Below are 21,288 nucleotides of genomic sequence, written 5' to 3'. Positions count from 1 at the left end.
GCGGTTTTTAATTATAATTTTATTTAGTTATCTATAGTCTATATAAAGGCGTAGCTTACTATTTAGTTTTAGGATAAATATTATAGGGTAACCTGTAGGCAATTCTAATAGTTTAATAAATCCTTGCTTTAGGTTTTTTTCCAGGTATTTTTCCAGTACTTCTAGCTTATTCTAGGCTAGTAAATAGATTAGTCTAAACTGCGGTTATTCGCCTAGTACTAGGGGAATATAGTAATCCTAAGGTTAGTGCTTTAGTAATATATCCTAAACCTTTTCTATAAAGATTTCTTTAAATTTATTATATTTTTCTGGCATAACTAGTGCTTTTACTGCCTCGGCTAGCTGCCGGCTGCTTAGGGGTCTAGGCTACTATTAGCTTGCTGCCCTGTTTTCTTTTTAGGCCTTTTTGCCTTTTAAAATATCTATATTAATATTTTATTTTTGCTTAGGCTTATTCTAGCGCAGGGTGCTTTTTAGTCCGCTTTCCGGTTAGATCTTTACTTTATTAGACTTCTAATCGACTTAGAGGTTATGCTTTTTTAGCTATAGTATACCTAAGATTATATTATATTTTACTATATTGGTTATATCTATACTAATAGTTTCTCTGTATTTCTTAATCTATATAATACCTAGCCGAGTTTCTATAGTTACCTGCCCGCTGCCGTATTATATAGGTGTGCTATTTACTATATATAGTCTATAGGGTCTATTTTTCTATTGCTATAGAATCCGGTTTTTCCTAATAAAGTTATAGAATATAAAATTTCCTTACACGCTACTATCTAGCAGTACTTTTACCGGGTTCCTACTAATTTTAACTAATAGAATTACGTGTTTATAGTTCTAAATAGGAATAGAGTTAGGCTATATTACCGGGTTCCTTTCTTTTTCTACGATATAGGCTTTTCCTACTAGAGTAGCAATAGTTATAGTTCGCGTTCTTTTATCTTTAGCTGCTCTATAGAACCTTATTCTTAGCTACTCTAGCTATTCTATTACTTAAGCGCCTGCTTATTTTTTAGCTGTTTTTATAGCTAATAGTTTATATATTTTATTTCGCAATATACTAGATATAAGTCCTAGTAGTATATTCGCTAGTTTTTACCTTTCCTATATTCTATTAGGTACTAAAGGTCCGGAACTATAGTAGCTACTTCTATAAATTTATCTTTCTTACCTATAATATAGTGCTTTATTTCCTTAAATAGTACTAGTTATATAATAATATAATATTTTATCCGATATAGGTACTATTCTTAATATTTCTTATATATTATATACTTGTTATATTTATCCTTAATATAAAATACCTAAAATATCTATTTATAAAGTAGGTGGTTTCTATCTAGCCGTTTATTTTTTTTATTATAAACGCCTATTTTACTAATAGGGTATAAGGCTCTATAGATCTTAATTTCGGTTTGCCTTCTATATAGCTTTAGCAGTTCTTGCTCTAGCCTAATACTAATTTTTCTATTACTGGACTACTTTTCTAGTTCGCGATCTTTATTACTATTATAGTATTTTTTACTGTTTTTAATAGGTAATTTGTTGTCTAGTTCTTACTAAATATTACGGCTTAGGCCTTCTAGCATATCTAATCCTGCGCGGGTTCCTGCGCTAATAGTTGCTGTTAATATTCCTGCGGCTGCGGCTATTTTTACTTTTTCTTCTCTAGCGAGCTGTTCTGTAACTCTTCCTATAGCTCTTAGGAATTAGTAACTAGCTAGTGCTTTTAGCTCTGCGCCCGCTGTAGCGTTTTTAGCCTTTTACGCTTCTTATCCCTTATTAAGGCGTGTAAGAATTTCTCTTGCGCTTTATTTATATATAGCTACGACTCTATTAACCTATGCTTCCGTGTTTAGTAACTCGGCTTTACTATTGTTTAGTAGCTCGGGTACGTTAGTTTAGGGTTCTAATTGCGGTTTAATTATCTGGAACGCCTTATCCGTTTCTAACGGGTAGTTAATCTCTATACTTTTAACTTTTATATTAGCGTAGTAGTCGTCTATAGGGTCGCTATTATACTTTTTATTCCTTATTATAGTAATAGTACGTCCCTTTATCCTCTATATTAGGTAGTACCCTATTACCTGCTTATTTAACTAATAGGTAAAGCAGTTATTATTATAGCACGCGGTTTATAATATAGAGTTATAGCGGTCTATACTTAGCTTTATTATAACAGCTGCTATTCGGGTGTTCCTAGAGCACTTATTCGCGAAGTATTTTTATTCTCCGCATAATAGGCATGCGCCGTTGCGCCTTCTCTTTTACCTCTCCTTATTAGTAATTGGTTTACCCTTTTAGTTATTATATTGTTTTGCGATATTAATCTCTATACGATCTCCGTAGTCGCGGTTAGTTACTTTTAGCTTTGGTCTGGCTAGTTAGGCATAAGAATAAAGTCCTCTTTTATCTGCCTATTCTAGTTATTATTTGTGCTATTAACTATTAATCTGTATTACTATTTCCTTAAGTTTATAGAGTATTAAAGGCCTTTCGCCTTATGTAATTTTATTCTTAATATCTTCTTTAAAACCTCTATAGTATTGTGCTTGCAGAGCTTTATCTCCCTATAATAGCTTAGACGCGATTTATATAAATTCTAAAGTATAGCGGCTAGTTAAGCCCTTCTGCTTTAGAACTGCTATTTTCTGTTCCGCTGTCCGTTTTTCGTCGGTGTCTCTAAAAGTTATTTAAAGTGCTGACTTAAAGTATCTATAGTTGCTAAATATAATATTAGTTTCTAGTTTCCGATTGTCTGCGTCGGCGTTGCCGAGCTAGTTTATAAGCATCGGGTTAAACTAGTCGAATACTTTTTTCTTTAAGAAAGTGGCTGCTATATAGACCTTATTTAATTTAAATTTAAGGTTGCTTTAGTTTATGCGTAGGTATAGCCTTATCTGTATTATAAACGCTTATAAAGCTCCTTTCTCCCTAGTAAACTCTTTAGGCTTGTTTATTTTATAGCCTTTATAGCTAACTACTCTAGTAGTAGTAAGCTTTTCTTAAACGGTTTAGAGATTTCCCTATAGGGCCGTAATCTTTTTATTCTTAGTGTTGCTAGCTTTTTCTAGTGTTTATATTCGTGTGAGCAACGCCTGTATATATATTGCTACCTTAGTTATAGTTAGGGTTAGTCCAGCAGTTATACTACCTAAAGGGTTTAATAGAGCTATTTTAATTAATCGTCTATATACGACTTCTTTAATATAGCGGTGTTTAAAGTATAATAGGTTGTTTTTTCTATACCTTCTAAGTGTTTTATACTAAGGCAGGGTATAGGTAAGTTATTATCGGGGTGTAATAGTTTTTAAAAGGTAAGGTAATAATTAATTAAGGTCTAAAACAGGGTTATTACTTCTAATAGGTAGTATTAAAGTCTTAAGTTAAATATAAGGTTTCTATCTATATAAAGGAGCGTTCTTATATATAAAAGCTCCGTCCTAAAAAACCTTTTACTTATATAGCTCGCAGCCTTAAGCCCTTTAAGCTGCTTTTTTAGCTTATAGCCTTAAGTCTTTTAAGCGCTTGCCTAGCTCGCACCTTTAAGCCCTTTAAGCTATTATATAGCCCTGTTCTTATAATATCCTAGTCTTAGATTATTCCTATCTACTAGCAGTCTATAGGGGAATCTAGGATCTCTATACGTCCTATACGTAACCTTTTTAGTCCCGTAACTTAGTTCTGCGTTATTAGTTTTACCTACTTACTTATCTCCGCAAGTGCCTCTGCGCTCGGGTTGTTCGTATTACGGGTTGTAATAACCTACTCCTAAGGGAGATATAGATATATTAACGCTCTAAAGTGCGGGCCTATAGTATATACCTATTTAAATAAACTTTAAAGCGTTGTTATATATATACTAGGTATAGCTACTATTAATAATCTAGGCGTTGCAGATTAGAAGTATTCTTATAGTTATTATTGCGAGGGTATAGGTAAGTGCGGCGTAATTGCTTCTAACGCCCTTCCTAAATACCGTATTAATATTTTCTCCTATAGCCTTTATTACTATAAAAGTAGGCTTTTTTAGGTTTTTTAGGCCACCTGTATTATTATCCTTATTATTAGTAGAGTACTATCTCTTTAATAGTTTGTAACTGTTAGCTTATAAGCCCTATGCCCTTGCCTTATATCCCTTTTTATTTTTCCTTTAGCCCTTTAGCCTTAGATTTTTCTTAAAGTATTTAGTTTTAATATAGTAGGGCTTTTAGCAGAAAAAGCAGTAGGAAATATTATTAATCTCGATTTAGTATATAGTTCTATTAGATAACGGAATAAGGTTCTTCTGGCCAGGCCCCTAAATTAAAGTAAAAGTAGGGAGCGCCTGCACGTTACTTAATTGTTTTCCTAGCTACCTCTTCCTATATTTTTCCTTAATTGCCTTACCTTTAATATAGTTAAATATAAGTGCAGCCTTAATAATATACCTATTTGCGTTTCTATTATTAATAAGGTCTATCTACCTAAAGATATAATTACGGAAGCCTTTATATTTAGCGCCCAGCGCGTGTATAAAAAAGAATATGCGCTTAATTTCTAAAGTAATATAATTAGGGTTAAGGAGAAGTTTCTTAGCATAAATCCTTCTAATCTTAGTTTCTAAGGCCTAAGTACTTCTATATTTTTCTTATATAAGGGATATATACCGCTGCTGTAGGTTAATATATATTCCTAAACCTTTTAGTTTAAAGTTCTTTTTAACTGCCTATAAAAGAGATTAAACTTAATAGATTTTAAAAGTATTAATCTATTGCGCGGTATTATATATTAGCTTTACTGCAATTATTACTATATAGAACTTATAGCAGTGCTGCTATTATTATATATTCTCTTTTTCTATAGGTAGAGTTGCTCCGTCTTCGGTAATAGTAGATATTTAGATAAATTTATTAACCTTCTAGTTCTACCTAAACCAGTTACTAGTATTATCTAATATTAGAATAGTATTATAGAATATATTTAGGCCGAATTGCTTAAACTTTATAATATTAGTTATAGTAAAATTAGGTGCTCCTCTGCGCTAAAAAACTCTAATTTATTACTAAGCGGGCTTAGGGCGATAGAGGTGGCGTAGTTAAATATAGTGGCGGAGCGTGCCTCTAGGCTAAAAAGCTTAAGGCTTAAAGCTTTACTTAGTTTGCTTAAGATAATAGAAGGGCTGCGATTAGATAAGCCTGGCGTAGGCGAATAGAAAGGGGGCTTATAGTCTCTATCTAGTGCCTTACATAGCTTAGAGTATTTTTTATATGCCCTAGAGAAGTAGGGAAATTATCGGCGGTTAACCGGGTATTATAACCTAATTCCCTGGAAACTTATAGGTCTATTTAGTCGGAGGTTATAATACGTGATATTATTATTATTAGTAATATATTTCTTTCTAGCCTTAGAGAATAGGGCATCTGGTTCTTATTTAAACCGGGAGTGCTTAATAGCCCCGGTGCGGGAGGATACGATTAACGCGCGGCGTATACGCTCCTTAAGAGGTAGGCGAAAAAATGCAATCTTAACTGCGCTAACTAATATTAACGGGAAAAGCGTGCTTTAAATCTAACCCTAAGTCCACTTATAGTCTAGCCGAAGATAAGAGATATTATTTACTTCCTTTTTTATCTAGCGGTAGGTTTTATTTTACTGTTTTTTTTATAGTAGTTGCGGTTTAAGAAAGTTAATTCGCGATTTTATTGTTGGAGTTAACATTTTTCCCGACTTCTTTTTATATTCTCGGTGTTATTTTATATACACGACGTAGAGCGCATATTATAGGGTCGATTCTGCCCCTTTTATTTTAGTATAGTTTTAATTCGCCTATTACAGGGGTTATTACTGTAATATCTACCCCTATTATATTTATAGTGTTTATAATTTTGTCGGATAAAGGGTAATCCGTTTTATTCCGAGTTTTTATTAAACTGTTTCGCAGATATTAACTTCATCGCTTATAAGATTATTACTTGCTACGGAAGCTTAGCTATAGGTATATATTTCTTAAAACCTAAATCGTGCAAGCCGGGCTTATAACCTATTAAGTAAGTAATTATATCTGCTTTTTTTATTATCTAGCTATAGATGGGCGGGGTGCCTTATATATATATCTATTCTTACCCTTTATTATATCGTTTTAGCCACTATTAACCGTGATATTTAATAAGGAAGATAAAGGAAGGGATTAGTATAATATTCGTACTATTCTAAAGGGCGTACTACTATAAAAAACTATAATAGGGACTAGTATTAAATATTACGGTTAATAGTAGCTAAAACTGTTAAATATTACGGTTAATAGTAGCTAAAACGATGTAATAAAGGGTAAGAATAGATATATATATAAGGCACCCCGCCTATTTATAGCTAGATAATAAAAAAAAGCAGATATAATTACTTGCTTAACAGAAATAATATAATAAGGGGTGAGAATAGATATATATATAAGGCACCCCGCCTATCTATAGCTAGATAATAAATAAAGATATAATTACTTACTTAATAAAATGCACGATTTATACTATTACTAAAAGTTTACTAGTACGAAAAGGGAGCCCTTACTATACCTATTAAATAAGTAATAGTATTAATTAATCTATATATCTATAGATGGGCGGGGTGCCTTATATATATACTTATTCCTATCCCCTATTACGTTGTTTTAGCTACTAGCTGCTGTAATATTTAACACTTCTATATAATAGCTACCTTTACTAAAAAAAGTGCCAGCGGCTATTTATTACGGCTCTAATAGACCCTGTTAAAACCTTTAAAAACCTTTTAAGGTAAAAAGAAGGAAAAGGTGCCTATATATTCTGCCTCTGCTCGAAGCTGATAATTCGTGCATATTACTTAATACCTAGCCCTCTCCAAAACTATTTAAATCTGTCTTATATAAGAGGCTTAGTAAATCTATTAGTAATCTATACTATAGTTAGAATATACTTTAGTTTAACTATTCCAGCGTTTTAAACTTTTTTTTACTACTTGCGCTGGATTTCTATATACTTTATATATAAGTAGTACTATAGGTTTAAAAATAGAGTAATAGCTTTCTAGTTGTCGCCGTATATAATTATTGCGGCTTTTCCTTAGCCTATATTTAGCTTATTAAGGAGTCTTTTTAACTAGATTGCTTTTTTAGTCGCTTATATCTATTCTATAAACTCTGCTTTACAGGTTAATAGAGTAATAATACTTTAGCGCTTAGACTGCTAGCTAATTGCTCCGCTCCTAATATTAAATAGATATCCGGCCGTTAATTATTTTATATTACGACACCCGGCCTAGTCTATATCTATAAAGCCTTTTAACATCTAGAGGTAACTTTTATATATAAGTTTAAGGTCCTTTATACCCTTAAGGTATTACAGGATGCGTTAAGCAAGCTTTATATATTATAGCCCAGGATTTACTAGATACCGGCTTACTATAGAAACTGTATATACGATGTCTTTTCTAGTTCTAAGTATAATATATATTAAGGATCCTACTATACGTTAGTATTCCGTTTTTCGGTCTAGCAGGCAGTTGTATTCTAGGCTGTTCTTTAGCAGTAGTAAGGTCTTAATTGGCGTACTAACAGGAGCGCAGTTGCTAATCCCGAACTAGTGGACGACCTTATTAATATAGGCTTCTTAGCTTAGATATAGTATCCTATTCTAACGGTTTTGCTAGATAGATATACTAAGGTAGTAGCTATACGGTTTAAGGTCTATTATTTAGAAACAGTTCTAAAGGCCCTTCTTAATCTTTTTAATTTCTGCAATACTTAGTCTAATAATTAGGAGGTTATTAACATATACTGCGATGTATATATTGCTCCGTATAAAGATTCTAAGGTCGGCGTTAATTAGTTTAAAGCTAAGGCTATATAGGAAGTTTATAAGGGTTTAATACTAAATATATAGTGCTTACTTTAAGCCGTAGAGCGCTTTTTAAAGTTTATAGACCTTTAGTATACTATTTATTATATTATAAAGCTGTTTAACGTAGATTTTATAGTCTATATCCCTGTATAGAAATGCTGTTTTAATATCTATCTATTTAATCTCGAGACTAAGGGCGGCCCCGATTATAAATAGGGCTTTATAGCTTATTAGCTTAATAACTAAGGTAAATATTTTATTATAGTTAACGCCTTCCTTTTATATAAAGCCTTTTACCACCTATCTACTTTTATAGCGGATAACTTCCCTATATAGTCCTTGTTTAAGTTTAAAAACCTATTTCCTGCTAAGAACTTGCCGATTTCTAGGGGGATTAATAAGCTCCCACGTTTTATTCTATTTAAGCGAGCCAACTTCTTTAAGTATTGCCTTTTCCTATTTAGGCCAGCTTATATTATTCTTTACTTACTAAAAATTCCTTAGCTTAAAGGGTTCTATTCCTTCCGCAGCTACTATTAAGAATATTAGGATTATATTACCTTTAGGTATATTTATTAGTAAGAGTTCCCCTTTACTATTGCTAAATATATCTTAGATAGCCTATAAGGCCGGGAACCTAAGTTTAGGATAAAGTTTTAGTGCTTCTTATTATACTATATATACTAGGCAATTAGTCTAGAGTTCTAGATATTATAGCTATTCTCCTACCGTTTAATCTTATTAAGCGTTGTCTTATTACTAGTTACTATCGGGTAATAAGTTGTTTCTTTATAGAATATCTAAAAATAGCCTAAAGCTATTATTACTCTATATAGGCGATAAGGTCCTGTCTCCCTATTTAGTAACAGGCTGCAAGTTTTTATTACTTAATTAAGACGATATTTACTTTTGCGAGTTATTATTACTTAACTAGATTAGTACTTATAAGTTATCGTTACTTAATTAAGGCAGTGTTTGCGAGTTATTATTACTCGACTAAGGCAGCGCTTGCGAGTTATTGTTACTCGGCTAAAATAGCGCTCGCTCTGGTGCTATAGATATTTAGCGCCTAAAGGCTGGTACAGATGCTTGCCGTATACTTACCCTTACCGGTAGTTAGCTTTGGAATCCTACCGTCCTACTCCCTCCTGCGGCAGCAGCCGTTGCCTTAGGTAAGCTGTATTATTTAGCTCCTATATTTTATATAGTCTATATAAAGGGAGTTATAAAAACTTTATAAAATTTAGTATTTAGAGTCCTAATAATTCTCCTGTTTTCTAGTAGAATACGGTAGTTAGTGTTTCCTTTATAGCCTAGCAGAACGTATAGTCTTGTTCTTAGCTCTGTTAACTTTTTTTTTTATTTCGGTGGAACTAAGTATTCCCCCCTAGATCCGATTACTTTTAGTTGTAATAAGTTAGGCTTCTTACCGTACTAAGCTTGGTATAGTATTGTATTAAGCTTTAATAACAGCAATTAGTTAGAAAAAAAAGCAGCGGTTTAAGCAATTTCTGGCTAGAATTTAGACGGGAGTTTTATATATACTAGTATAGGTCCAACCCGATTATAGATTGTCTTATAGGCTCTTTTAGCAACGCTATTCTACTAGTATTAATTAACGCCTGTAACTTTAGTATATATTGCCTAAGAAAAAAGTGTAAACTTTATTTCTTCTCCTACTTGCTTAGGGATCCGATTAAGGCGTATCCGTCTGCATTTTTATTTAGGATATTTATTATAATTAAGAAAAAAGCGTAGTAACTTAATAACAAATTCTTATCTTTATAGTATAGGAATAATTTCTATCTAGCTAGTTAAGTTATCGATAATAGTAAGCTAGTAATAACTGCCGTTAAGTCCCTTATTAAAAGGCCCTGCGATATTAATATAGAGGAGTTCTATTAGATATTCTCTTCTATAGCTTCGATTTAAGCGGTTATAAGGTTTTTTAGTTATTTAACCCTAGAGATATAGGTTGTATAGTTATTATAGTTCTACGTCTCGAATACTATAGGCTTACTTCTTAAGCTGCTGTAGATTTACATCGCTTATATAAGCTAGCCGGTTATACTAGAGTGTTATTTACGGACTAATATAATAAGCTGGAAAGGAGAAATAGGTCTATAGATTAAGCGCGTAGACTTCCTAATACTAGCCTGCAGTGTACAGGTTCTTTCCGTTTAATTTATTGCGAATACTGGCACCCTAGCTTAAGAACTTAACCTTTACCCCTTATTTAAGCAGCTAAAGCACGGATATAAAGTTTGCGTGCGCGGATAGGATAAAGAGGACGTTGTTAAGAATAAGCTATTTCTTTCTGCCTTGTACCTTGCACAGGATATTTGCCGTTCCTACTCCTAAGGGGGACGTTAAGGTATTAACGCTTCTAAGTAGCGGTCTATAATACTTATCTATCTAGATAAACCTTAAAGCGTTATTACAGACGTGCTAAGTATATCTACTATTAATAATCTAAGCTTTGCGGATTAGGAGAGTCTTTATAGTTATTATTATAAAAGTATAGTTAAATATAGTAAGGTTGCCTTTAACGTCCTTACTAAATGTTTTATTTATATCCCTTTTTAAGGCCTTTATTAATATAAAGGTGGGCTTTTTTAGATCCTTTAGACCACCTATATTATTATCCTTATTATTAGTAGCAGGTCCCCTCTTCTATACTTTACCTAGCCTTATTTTATATTCCTTTCTATACTGCCTCTAATCCTTTAATTTAGGGTTCTTACTAAAGCATTTAGAGTCTATATAATAGGGTTTACAGCAGAATAAGCAGTAGGGAATATTGTTAATCTTAATTTAATATAAGCTTCCGTTTAGTAATAGTGTAACCTTTTTATTGCCGGAACCTCGGACTAGGGCGAGAGCTTATACCTCTGTTAGCTGCTTGCCTAGTTGCCCCTTCCTATATTCTTCCTTAATAGCCTTATTTTTAATATAGTTAAACATAGGTGCCGCTTTTATAATCTTTCTATCTACGTTTTTTTTGTTAATAAGGTCTATTTATCTAAATATATAATTGCGGAAGCTGTTGTATTTAGCGCTAAGTGCGTGTATAAAGAAAAATGTTTGCTCGATTTCTAAGCTAATATAGTTAGGTTTAAGTAGGACCTTCTCCGCGTGAATCCTCCTAATCTTAGCACCGAGAGCTTAAGCGCTTCTGCACTTTTCTCGGGTAAAGGACATGTATTATTGCTAGAGGTTAATATAGGTTCTAGAACCTTCCGGTTTAAAGCTATCCTTAACCGCCTTAAGAAGTAATTAGACCTAAGAGATATTAGAGGCGTTAATCCGTTGCGCTGTATTATGCGTTAACTTTCCTGTAATTATTGCTAAGTAAAACTTTTAGCGATAGGTCTATTATTAAGCTTCCTCCTTTTCTACTAAAGGAGCTGCTCTATTATTAGCAACGGCAGATATTTAAATAAACTTATTAACCTTTTAATTCTACTTAAACTAGTTATTAGTATTATTAAAAGTTGGAATAGTATTATAGAATGCGTTTAAGCTAAATTGCTTAAATTTTATAATATCGGTTATAGTGTAGGTAGACGCTCCTTAGAGCTGAAGAATTCTACGCCTAATGTTTTACTAGTCTGGCTTACTATAGTAGAGAGACTATAATCTAGTAGGCTATAAGAGCGCGCCTCTAGACCGAAAAGCTCTAGGCTTAATGCTTTACTAAGCTGGCTTAAGACAACAGAGGGGCTACAGTCCGATAAATCTGGCGTAGGTGAGTGGGATAGAGGAACGTAGTTACTATCTTGCGCTCCGCGCAAGTCCAAGTAATTCTTATACAACTTAGAGAAGTAAGGGAAGTAGAGGCGGTCCACTAGGTATCGCGGCTTAATTCTCCGGAAGCTTTTCCGTCTGTTTGGCCGAAGGTTATACCGACTTGTAGTCCCGTCGGGGGTTCCTACGGATCTGTTGTCTCCCTCGTGCCTTAAGGTAGAAGACTCGGAAGTTTCGGCGTTGTCTTCAGGTTAAGGCGCAGAATAGAGACAGCGGCCTGGTCCCAGTTTAGGGCGTGTGGCGTTTTCGCTTTAATAAGCACTGTGAGGTGCAACGACTAGTATAGCGGCAATTAATGCACAGTATGCGCGTTCTTCAACAGGTAGGCGCGCATAGGCTTAAATAAGTGACTTCTTTGTCAGGTTTAGAAAGTGTATTTTCTGTATCCGACCGAACATCTAGTGGTGGGAGCGACAGCATGTAAGGAGATTGAGCTCGTCGTTTGTCCAGGAGTGGCGGATTTGTCGTGGAGCTAACGTCAGTCCTCTCGAAGCTGGCAACTGAGTGAGACCAGATCTAGGAGTCGATATTTTTCCAGCCGGATCTTATGTAGGATAACGTTGTAATTAAGTTGAGCTGTGACAGTGTGATGTCTGTGACAGCGTGACATCTGCAACAATGTGGTATCTGTAACAGTTTTATATCTGCGGCAGTTTTATGTCTGTGGCAGTTTTATGTCTGTGGCAGTTTCATGTTTATAACAGTCTGATGTCTGTGATAGTGGCGGAAGGAGGTTTATCCGCTTTATTCTTTTCAGAAACTCCAGGCTCTTTATTTCGGCGTCTTTTCGCAGAGTTACTGAACTATGATCAGATTCTTGAGTCAAAAGGAGTATCACTTGGTGCGGAAGCTTAGCTGTGAGTAATGTTTTTCAAGCGTTGCTGTGTGCAAGTCCGGGCTTATAACCTGTTGAACAAGTGATAGTATTAATTGATCTGTATATCTATAGATGGGCGGGGTGCCTTATATATGTACCCATTCCTATCCCCTGTCACGTTGTTTCAGCCACCAGCTGCCGTGATATTCAACAATACTATTACGAAATTGCTGCGTACCACTCTATAGTTTGTACTATTACGAAGGTGCATATAGACTATTACGAGAAATGCATGAGAGCCCGTTTGGGCTCCTCACCGTATACCATTACGAAATTGCGGATAATTGTGCCAGTTTTAAAAAGGAAAATGGAGCCCGTTTGGGCTCCTCACTACGTACCATTACGAAGGTTCCAGTTCAAATTGACAGAAGCGCTTCTGATGAATTTGTCCGCTCTCTTTTGAATGAGCTGCCTTCGATCAATTAGCCTCCGTGCTGCGACAGAAGCGTAGGTAAGAGGTGTTAAGGAAGGGCGCGTTATATTGAGCCTGGGTTGGTAGGTGGGGCTGTGGGTTCAGGATCTGGTTCCTGCCGCCCAGGTACGGAGTATCTCACCGTTCCGGCGCTCGATGGGCTTGATGGAGCGCTGGTGCCAAGCCTGTCCACTTGAACCACTCAGGAGGACCTCAAAGGGCTGGAGGAATCCTCGCGCGGCTTGTAAAATCTCGCTACGAGTTTCAGATGGTCAGTGACCGCTACCTCTACGTTGGGTCAGCTAGCAGGTACGGTGGTAGGCTGAACGTGAGGATCGCCGAGCACACGATGAAGACAAGGCGTTCCGACAAATCAAGACTCCAATGACACATCAGAACGAAGGATCTAAAAGGAAATGACCGCTTCGTTATGCTCATGGTCATGAAGATGGACAGCCCTAAGAAGGAAGTTGTCCTCGACGTGCGCAGGACTGTAACATTAGCAGAGGCAATCTTGACAGTGTGGTTAAACGCTCTCTAATCACCATCGCACGTTCTTCAGAGCCTATATCCATGTGATCTATAAACACTGGAGTATATGGGATGGTCGTCGCATAATCCTTTGATAAAAGATGTGGTGGAGCCCAACAGCGAGAAAATCTTTGCGCGCGGTACTCCTGATGTCCGAATAACGGGCTCACGTCACCTTTGGATGCGTTCCTGCTCTCCGGCAACAGCTGACTCTGAAAGGTCCGGATGCCTGTCAAGACAAGCCGACGCTGGCGCACTGGAATCGCCATCGGAAGGTGAGCGCCAGAGTCCGGAAGGAGCCAGACTGGGCTTCCATAACGCTAGCGCGTCGAAGACGAGCACGGGCCATATATTTTGGGCACCCGTGCTCGAGCAGGCAACGATAGAGGGGGTGGAGGGAGATGATATCAGGTCCAAGGGCGCCCTCTGATGCGCTTGTACCTAGATAGCAAGAGGCGGATTCGATTACTGGTGTTGTCAGCCAACCTTACACATCCGGTAAAGCGTCAAATTGGAAAGACCAGGGCTCAGCTCGCCAATACCTCGTATTAGTTCGCCACGCCTCATGGCCCAGAAAGTATGGGAGTCACGTGCACGGAGAATCTTAATCCCGCGCCAAATTCCATCAGATTTCGATTGCGACGCGACAGTGCTATAACAACGCGTAAAACTTCTATGGAATAGCTAAGCCTACCACACAAGCGGAGGAAGAGTGAGACGAGAAAGTGGAGTGAGAAGTAGGATATGTGTTTTTATAGAGGAGGTTCAAAGACTGATTATATAAGGGCAGAAAAACACGCTAAGCCGGAAGAGAAGGGCCGCCTAAACCTAAGGGGGAGTTACCTCGAACATCTTTACATTCAAAGTATAGAACCATACTATTCCACACGGATATTTGTGCATAATCGTTCGCCATTGCGTCCGTCGACGTTTTTTTTTAGTATACCGCCTGTGGTGGCTATGTGAACTCACCGAGCTCTTCGAAGAGTAGCTTCAGGGTTTGTCTATGGCTTTTAAAGGTCATTGAAGAATCTCAGATAGTTAATACTAGGTAAGTGTATGTTTTTCTTCACTTCGTAATTGTGTAGAAAGCTACAATAAGACTCAGAACGATTATCAGAGAGCAACAGAGTCTGATGCCGCTCCACATTTTCGAGGGCTTCAGGAGCATGTAGGGAGTAGAAATGTATCCTTCGATTAGAAACGTGCCTTCTTCATCTTCAAGGAATACGCAGCTCCAGCAGATGTTTCATGCGCGCATCACATACCTATATATGTACAGTAATTACAAGAGCCCTGGAGAGACGCCTTTGAAGATAACGTATTCCACCACCGAGCCGGCCAAACCACCGAGCCGGCCACTTTTCCTTGGCACAACCAACACCACATTCACACAGCAATGCATCAACAACGCAGCGATTATCTATCTCAGCAAGAAGGCAGTATTGATCTCGCGCTTCAAGCCTTTACCTCTGGTCAATTTAGGACCATACGACGCGCTGCAGCAGCCTTCAACGTACGACATCAGCGGCTCTCTGATCGGCTCCACGGAATCACGTTTCGACCTCAATCACGACCAAACTGCCTAAAGCTCACTGCGACCGAAGAGCACACGATTATACGATATATCCTTGACCTAGACTCGCGAGGATTTGCGCCCCGGTTGTGTGAGGTGGCAGATATAGCAGATAAAGTACTGGCTGCGCATGGTGGGACACCAGTGGGCAAGAACTGGACTCAACGGTTTATATCTCGTACAAAGGAGCTTAAAATGGCTTTTAATCGGGCAAAGGACCGCCAGAGGATACTCCAGGAAGACCCAGAGGTTATCAACACGTGGTTTACTCTCGTGCAAGAGACTATAGCCAAGTATGGCGTCCACCCAGATGACATCCATAACTTCGACAAGACTGGCTTTTAAATGGGTATAATTGGCACAATGAAGGTTGTTACAGGTTCAGAGAAACGTACGAGGCCCAATCTTATTTAACCAGGCAACCGAGAGTGGGTTACGGTTATCCAGAGCATCTGCGCTGCCGGATATGCAACCCTACCATTTATTATCTACAAAGGACGCGTTCATATCTCTGCATGGTATAAGGAAGCAGAGATACCGTACAATTAGAAGCTCTCTGTCTCTAAGAACGGCTGGACCAATAACAAGCTTGGTCTTAAGTGGTTAAAGCACTTTAACACGTATACAAAGGCGCGTCAGGTGGGGTTATACAGGTTGCTGATTTTGGACGGCCATGAGAGCCACCTTAACTAAGATTTTAAGGATTATTGCGTTGAACAACAAATCCTTACCCTCTGTATGCCTGCGCATTCATCGCATATACTTCAGCCACTTAATATGGTGTGCTTCTCGCCATTAAAGCTAAAGTACTCTTAACGCATACGAGACTTAGCACGCCGACGCGTCTACCATATTAATAAAGAAGGCTTCCTACCAGCCTTTAAAGACGCGTTTTTCGACGTGTTTATGTACAAGAACTGCAAGAAGGCCTTTGAGGCCTCTGGATTAGTTCCTATCAACGCGCAGGTAGTTCTTGATCGCCTTGATGTACGGTTACAGACCCCACCACCAGCACCCCTACTAGAAACACCATGGCAATCAAAGACCCTAAGCAATACGTACGAATTTGGATCACAGTCAAGGCTAGTAAGCAATTCCTTCGTACGGTCACCAACAACCGCCCAAAAAGGCTTCTCAAAGCTTATTAAAGGAGCCGAAGAGATGCTACACGAAAATGTGCTTATCAAAGCCCGGGTTAAAGAGCTTGAAGAGCAACTAGCAGAGATAACCAAGCGTAAAGGTCGTAAAAGAAAGCGAATCCAGACTGGCGGTACAATGGAGTATGGTACAGCAGCGTTGTACGTAGCTGCTGAAGTGTCTGGAGCATCTAATCCACGGAAAAAGGTGGGTAGTAGAGATGGTGCAAATAGGGCTCTACCAGCTCAACGGCGCTGTGGAAACTGTGGAGAGGCTGGGCACAATGCGCGTACGTGCAAAAAGGATCAAGAAGCTTCTTCTGAATCTGATCTAAGTGTGTCGTACACAAGTTCTATAGCTGGTTGCGAATAAATTGACTGCGCGCACATGGTGTTGGTTGTGCCAAGGAAAAGTGGCCGGCTCGGTGGTTTGGCCGGCTCGGTGGTGGAATACGTTAGTCATAATGCTAATTTATTAATGTTTCTCAGTAGCTCGAGAGCAAGAACCGAGCTCTAATGGTAGGTAAAATCGACGCAACCAAGCAACCTTCGTAGCACGGCGATATAACGAGAGACTCTTGGTAGTGAGTTGAGACTGCGACGATAACGGCTGCACGACTTCCGCCGCTAAACCTATAATACTCTATGCTAGTATGACTGATACCGCCAAGGCCCAAATATAGAGTAGCTCCGCGGAGCTTCTACATGACTCGTATCTTATCGCGGCTTCTTTTACTTGTCCATTATCACCAAAGTCTGCGCTTAATTTCTCGACGCGAGTTGACTCTGCACTTCCATGGTGCGGTACCACTATAATTGCACTTAAGAAAGCACCTACCGCGTCGGTTCGCTCTGCCCCGACTAGAAGTCTTACTACAACACCATCCGAGATCCATAGCACCCACGTGCATGTGGAGTCTTCCCGGCTACAAGTGCGCTCACCCGTTCCGAAGGGCTTTGACAACTTATCGAATCGAACGACGGCATGCAACCCGCCACCTCGGGAGCGAGCATCCCGCCTCCAGGGACTCGGAGGGCTAGGGTAGCACTGGCATGTCAGCGCTGTAAGGGAAGGAAGCAGAAAGTGAGATGAAAGTCATCGGAATTGAATTGTTTCTGACGTTGCCAGTGTGATGGCCAGCGACCCACGTGCAAGTCATGCCGCAAGGTGAGCGTGACTTGCGTCTACGAGCAAGCTATTCGACCGCGCTACCCAGGGGGGAAAATGCTGTAATACCTCATCTTTCGTCACCCGTGTGACCTCCTTGTTGATTTAGGTGCAGCTATATCAATGCCCTCGAGGAGCGGATTGCTTTCCTTGAGGCTCGACTGCCTGAGTATGGAGAAGACCACTTGAGTAGCAGCCTCCCGTCCAAGGAGACGCACTTCGACGCGGATCGTCGTCTCTCCCATACCGGGGATGATTCGCTTTCAGAAGAAGACGCATCCCTGGTAGATGGTGTTGCTTATCTTTCCTTATGTGCTTCAGGCACTGCTGATGACTCTGCCAATGATCCGTTCTACTTCGGTTCCAGTTCCGGAGCATCCATCGCACGCATGATACAGTCTTCGATATTCCGTACGAAGAGACATGCCGATGGAGCCACCCCAAAACAAGGCAAAGTAGCTCGAAACACTTCTATCTCTTCTATAAGCTCAGCCTTTCCAATTGATTCTGCTCTTGAGTTCCCCCCTCCAGATGAAGCGGAGCCTCTCTTTCGTGTCTTCTTCGACCGCTTGCACAGTCGATGGCCAACCCTAGATAGAGCGCTGTACACTTCTTTCTTCAAGAGACAGTATGAGAAAGGAGCAATACCTATAGTGGAGCGGAGTATTATGCACCTTATTTACGCAATATCCGCTAGGTATATGCAGCTAACCAAGATGGCCTGTGAAATAGACCCCGAGGTATGTCCGCCGTTCTCGTTACTAATATGCTACTGACACCGTCCAGGTTCACTTCGGCGCAGCGGTAGAGCCGATGGAATATATACTAGACCAACACAACGTGTCGACCGTCCAATTCCTTACCCTACTTGCCGTGTTCGGGCAAAGAAGCCCGTATGGCGCTGGCGTCTGGTCCCAAGTTCGATATGCCATAACTCTATGCATTGAGTTAGGCCTACACAGAAAGCCAAGTGCAAGCACACCGGTCAAAAACTCACGCGACCTAGAGATACGCAAACGCACCTTCTGGTCCTGCTACGGTCTCGATCGACTCACCAGCTTACTTTTGGGAAGAACCTTTGCAATAGCAGATAGGGATATCAATGCTGATGTGAGTGATTTCTCTACTCTTCACACATATCGACGTCTCGTTGACCCCTGAGAAAGCTACCAAGCGTTGCACAAGAATTTTGGGATCTCTCAGCTGCGCAAAGCCCCCCGGAAGGCCCGACGTCCTGGAGCAACATAATGCCCTTCAATCACATCATTAGACTTCGTCAAATTCAGTCCAAGATTCATCGAATAGTCTTTCGAGTAGACGTGACTCCAGCTCCAAATGATCGAGCTCGTCTAGACGCCAAGATGGCAAATATACACGCAGAGCTGGATGAGTGGGTGAAGGCAATACCGTTTCCTCCTAAAGACGCCCAGGAACCGGCATGGATGTACATGCCAGACAAAAGTTACCACGATTCTAGTGAATACTTCACATTGCAGTATCACAAGACCGTGCTCTCCTTATATACCTCTTTGCTCCCAGTAATACCTTCTACGGATCCACGCTTCATCTCTTGTGGTAACTCCTCGGCCCAAATCTGCCTTGCGTACAGGCGACTTCATCAGCAAAGAATCTTGTCTTTCACAGTCATCGCTCTTCACTCCTGCTTCATAGCAGGACTAACATTGATCTACTGTCTATGGAGAGATCGGTCGCTTTTTTCCTATGATGTTCTTGATGCTACCCGAGCATGCAGCCAAACATTGACGCTATTCGGAGAGAAATGGACCGGATCAACCAAATACGGAGACATCTTCGAAGCGTTGTCCGGCAGTGTCCTGCGCGTTGTTATGAATCCGGGTCAGCACAACTCGGATGTCCGGCAACCAAAGGTCATACTGGAATCGATTGAAGAGGCTCCTCAAGGGCATTCTAGCGCTACAAATGCTCCCGTGGCTCCCAATCCTATACTGGGTGCAGTCAAAGAGGTGTTTATGGAAGTCGATGAAGAGGTACCAGGCGGTTGGCAGTAAGATCTGCACTACCCCAAGTTCCATTATATAATTGCTAACTGAAAGCTAGAGGCTGGAAGATGTTCAACGAAATGATTCAGTCACATGCCCCAACTACAGCAATTCCGCAAGAAACCCCATCTGCCAACGGCGATGTATTTTCGGCGCTAGGCGAAACGATCACTGAGGAGAATGCCGATTGGGACGGTTCAAACGGCCTCTATGACGCCGATAGCATGACAGGATTCATGCAAATGGACTCTTCCGCGTTCCCTAATGGCAATGGATGGGATCATGGCTTTCTTGGAGTTTACGAGTGAATCATGCTTAAAGGCATATGGAAAGAAAAGATGGAAACGAATATCAACTTCTCGACCATCTCTTTTCAATTACGGTAGGCTACCGCTTACGCTAACTTCCCCCTCTTATACGGATACTCTTTCTTGAATGCCTCAGCAATTTCCGTCCTTGTGGCAACCCACACTCCTTTTTTGTTGAGATAGTCAACGAATTGCTTTAGTGCGCCGAACCTCCCCGGCCTGCCAGCTATCCTACAGTGAAGCCCCACTGTCATCCTCTTGGGCATCCCCTTTTCGCCCTCTTCGTATAGCACATCGAACGCGTTTTTGAGATGCGCGAAGAAACCATCCGGATCCGCAAATCCAGAGCCTATGACATGAAACTTGAAGTCATTGCAATCATAACTGTACGGAACCATCAGACACCCCTTTGCTTCCTCGTCAGACTTCGAGGCTTCGGTCGGAAGGTCAATCCAGTAGGGCACATCGTCCGCGTAGGTATCAGAAGCCCAGACCAGCTCTTCGCCGAGTTCTTCGTAGACTTCGGGCACGAGAGTGCGCGAGTGTGGGGAGTTGCAACCATAGTACCATCCACGGGGTGCGTAGCCTGTGAGGGCTTTGAGCGACTCGATGCCCTTCCTGATGTATTCCTTCTCCTTCTCGATGCTGAAGTCGTGGTACTCGATCCAACGATAGGCACTACAATCATCACATACATCAGCTATGTTCCCAAATCTTCCGACTACTGGTGTCAATATCATGACACTACTCACTGCGACGCCACATCATGCCCCATCTCCACACACCTCCTCGCAACCTCCGGCTGCTTCTCCACCGCCTGCGCAACCGCATATAACGTGAACTTCATCCCGTACTCATTGAACATCCTAAACATCCTCCAGAACCCCGCGCGCGAGCCATACTCATACTCGCTCTCGACATTGAGATTGCGCTCGTTGATTCGTGGTGGCCCTGCCGGATTCTCGCGCAGATTCTGCTCCGCCATGCCGTCGCCGGACATCACTGAGCGCTCACCGCCTTCTTCGTAGTTGATAACGAACGAGACGGCGATTTTGGCTTTGTTGGGCCATTTAGGGTCGAGGCCAGCTTCGCCGTAGCCGCTGAAGTCGCGGGGGTAGTCGTAGAGGGGGTTGCAGGAGTAAACGGGGGGCATGATCAATGATTGCTACTTCTTTGAACAATCATCTATGTAGACAACAACACGAGTAGATAGAGAGTTTAGTTGGATCTCAACAAATAGATCCTCTAAGCAGTAGTGTAGCAACGTTTTTTTGGAAGCTTGAAGCTTGAAGCTTGCATGAGAATAATTTGAGCACGGATACTTACAAGCTGCCCCTCTCAACCTACCCCTCCACATAGCTTTATTTTCTTATCGGCTCTATCATGCCGTTCCTGCATGGAACCCTGGAACTTTTGGCGTGATGGTGCTTTAGCGGCATGCACGTCGTCGGGAGGGCGTCTTCTGACCCGATGGGCGGCCGGCAGTTCGGTCCTGCAGGTGCAGATAACGCCGAGACTCTCTCTAGATAGATATTCTAGCATATTTTATTGTGTCAAACTCGGTCCGGCTAGGAGGGACTGTGGAGTTGA

At 40.2% G+C, this 21,288-nt stretch overlaps 3 protein-coding genes across 3 annotated transcripts; 2 read left to right on the top strand and 1 right to left on the bottom strand.

The window, feature by feature from the left end:
* Positions 1-14,763: 14,763 nt before the first annotated feature.
* BDZ99DRAFT_378959 (uncharacterized protein) lies at positions 14,764-15,078 on the top strand (the record flags this gene model as incomplete). The annotated part of the gene is made up of 1 exon (XM_033715128.1): positions 14,764-15,078. The coding sequence occupies one exon, from the start codon at positions 14,764-14,766 to the stop codon at positions 15,076-15,078; it is 315 nt and encodes a 104-aa protein (XP_033582235.1).
* A 2,108-nt stretch (positions 15,079-17,186) lies between these two features.
* Positions 17,187-19,698, top strand: BDZ99DRAFT_485662 (uncharacterized protein; the record flags this gene model as incomplete). The annotated part of the gene is made up of 6 exons (XM_033722722.1): positions 17,187-17,285; positions 17,370-17,431; positions 17,485-18,109; positions 18,156-18,479; positions 18,536-19,395; positions 19,449-19,698. The coding sequence occupies 6 exons, from the start codon at positions 17,187-17,189 to the stop codon at positions 19,696-19,698; spliced, it is 2,220 nt and encodes a 739-aa protein (XP_033582234.1).
* BDZ99DRAFT_567143 (polysaccharide deacetylase) lies at positions 19,609-21,027 on the bottom strand. Its single transcript, XM_033727658.1, has 2 exons — positions 20,451-21,027; positions 19,609-20,376 (listed from the first exon to the last, which is right to left on the bottom strand). Exons 1-2 carry the CDS (start codon positions 20,849-20,851, stop codon positions 19,785-19,787), a joined length of 993 nt encoding a protein of 330 aa, XP_033582233.1. The 5' UTR covers positions 20,852-21,027; the 3' UTR covers positions 19,609-19,784.
* Positions 21,028-21,288: the final 261 nt, after the last annotated feature.

This window comes from Mytilinidion resinicola (assembly GCF_010093595.1).
Source record: "Mytilinidion resinicola strain CBS 304.34 unplaced genomic scaffold BDZ99scaffold_3, whole genome shotgun sequence".
NCBI lineage: Eukaryota > Fungi > Ascomycota > Dothideomycetes > Mytilinidiales > Mytilinidiaceae > Mytilinidion > Mytilinidion resinicola.
The sequence above is the reverse complement of the archived record's forward strand: the minus strand, read 5'-3'. Positions and strand labels throughout refer to the sequence as shown.

Coding starts and splice junctions, on each gene's coding strand:
- BDZ99DRAFT_567143 (XM_033727658.1), bottom strand. CDS start 20,851: ATGCCCCCCGTTTACTCCTGCAACCCCCTCTACGACTACCCCCGCGAC. Junction 20,377..20,450: donor GGGCATGATGTGGCGTCGCA/GTGAGTAGTGTC, acceptor TGATGATTGTAG/TGCCTATCGTTGGATCGAGT.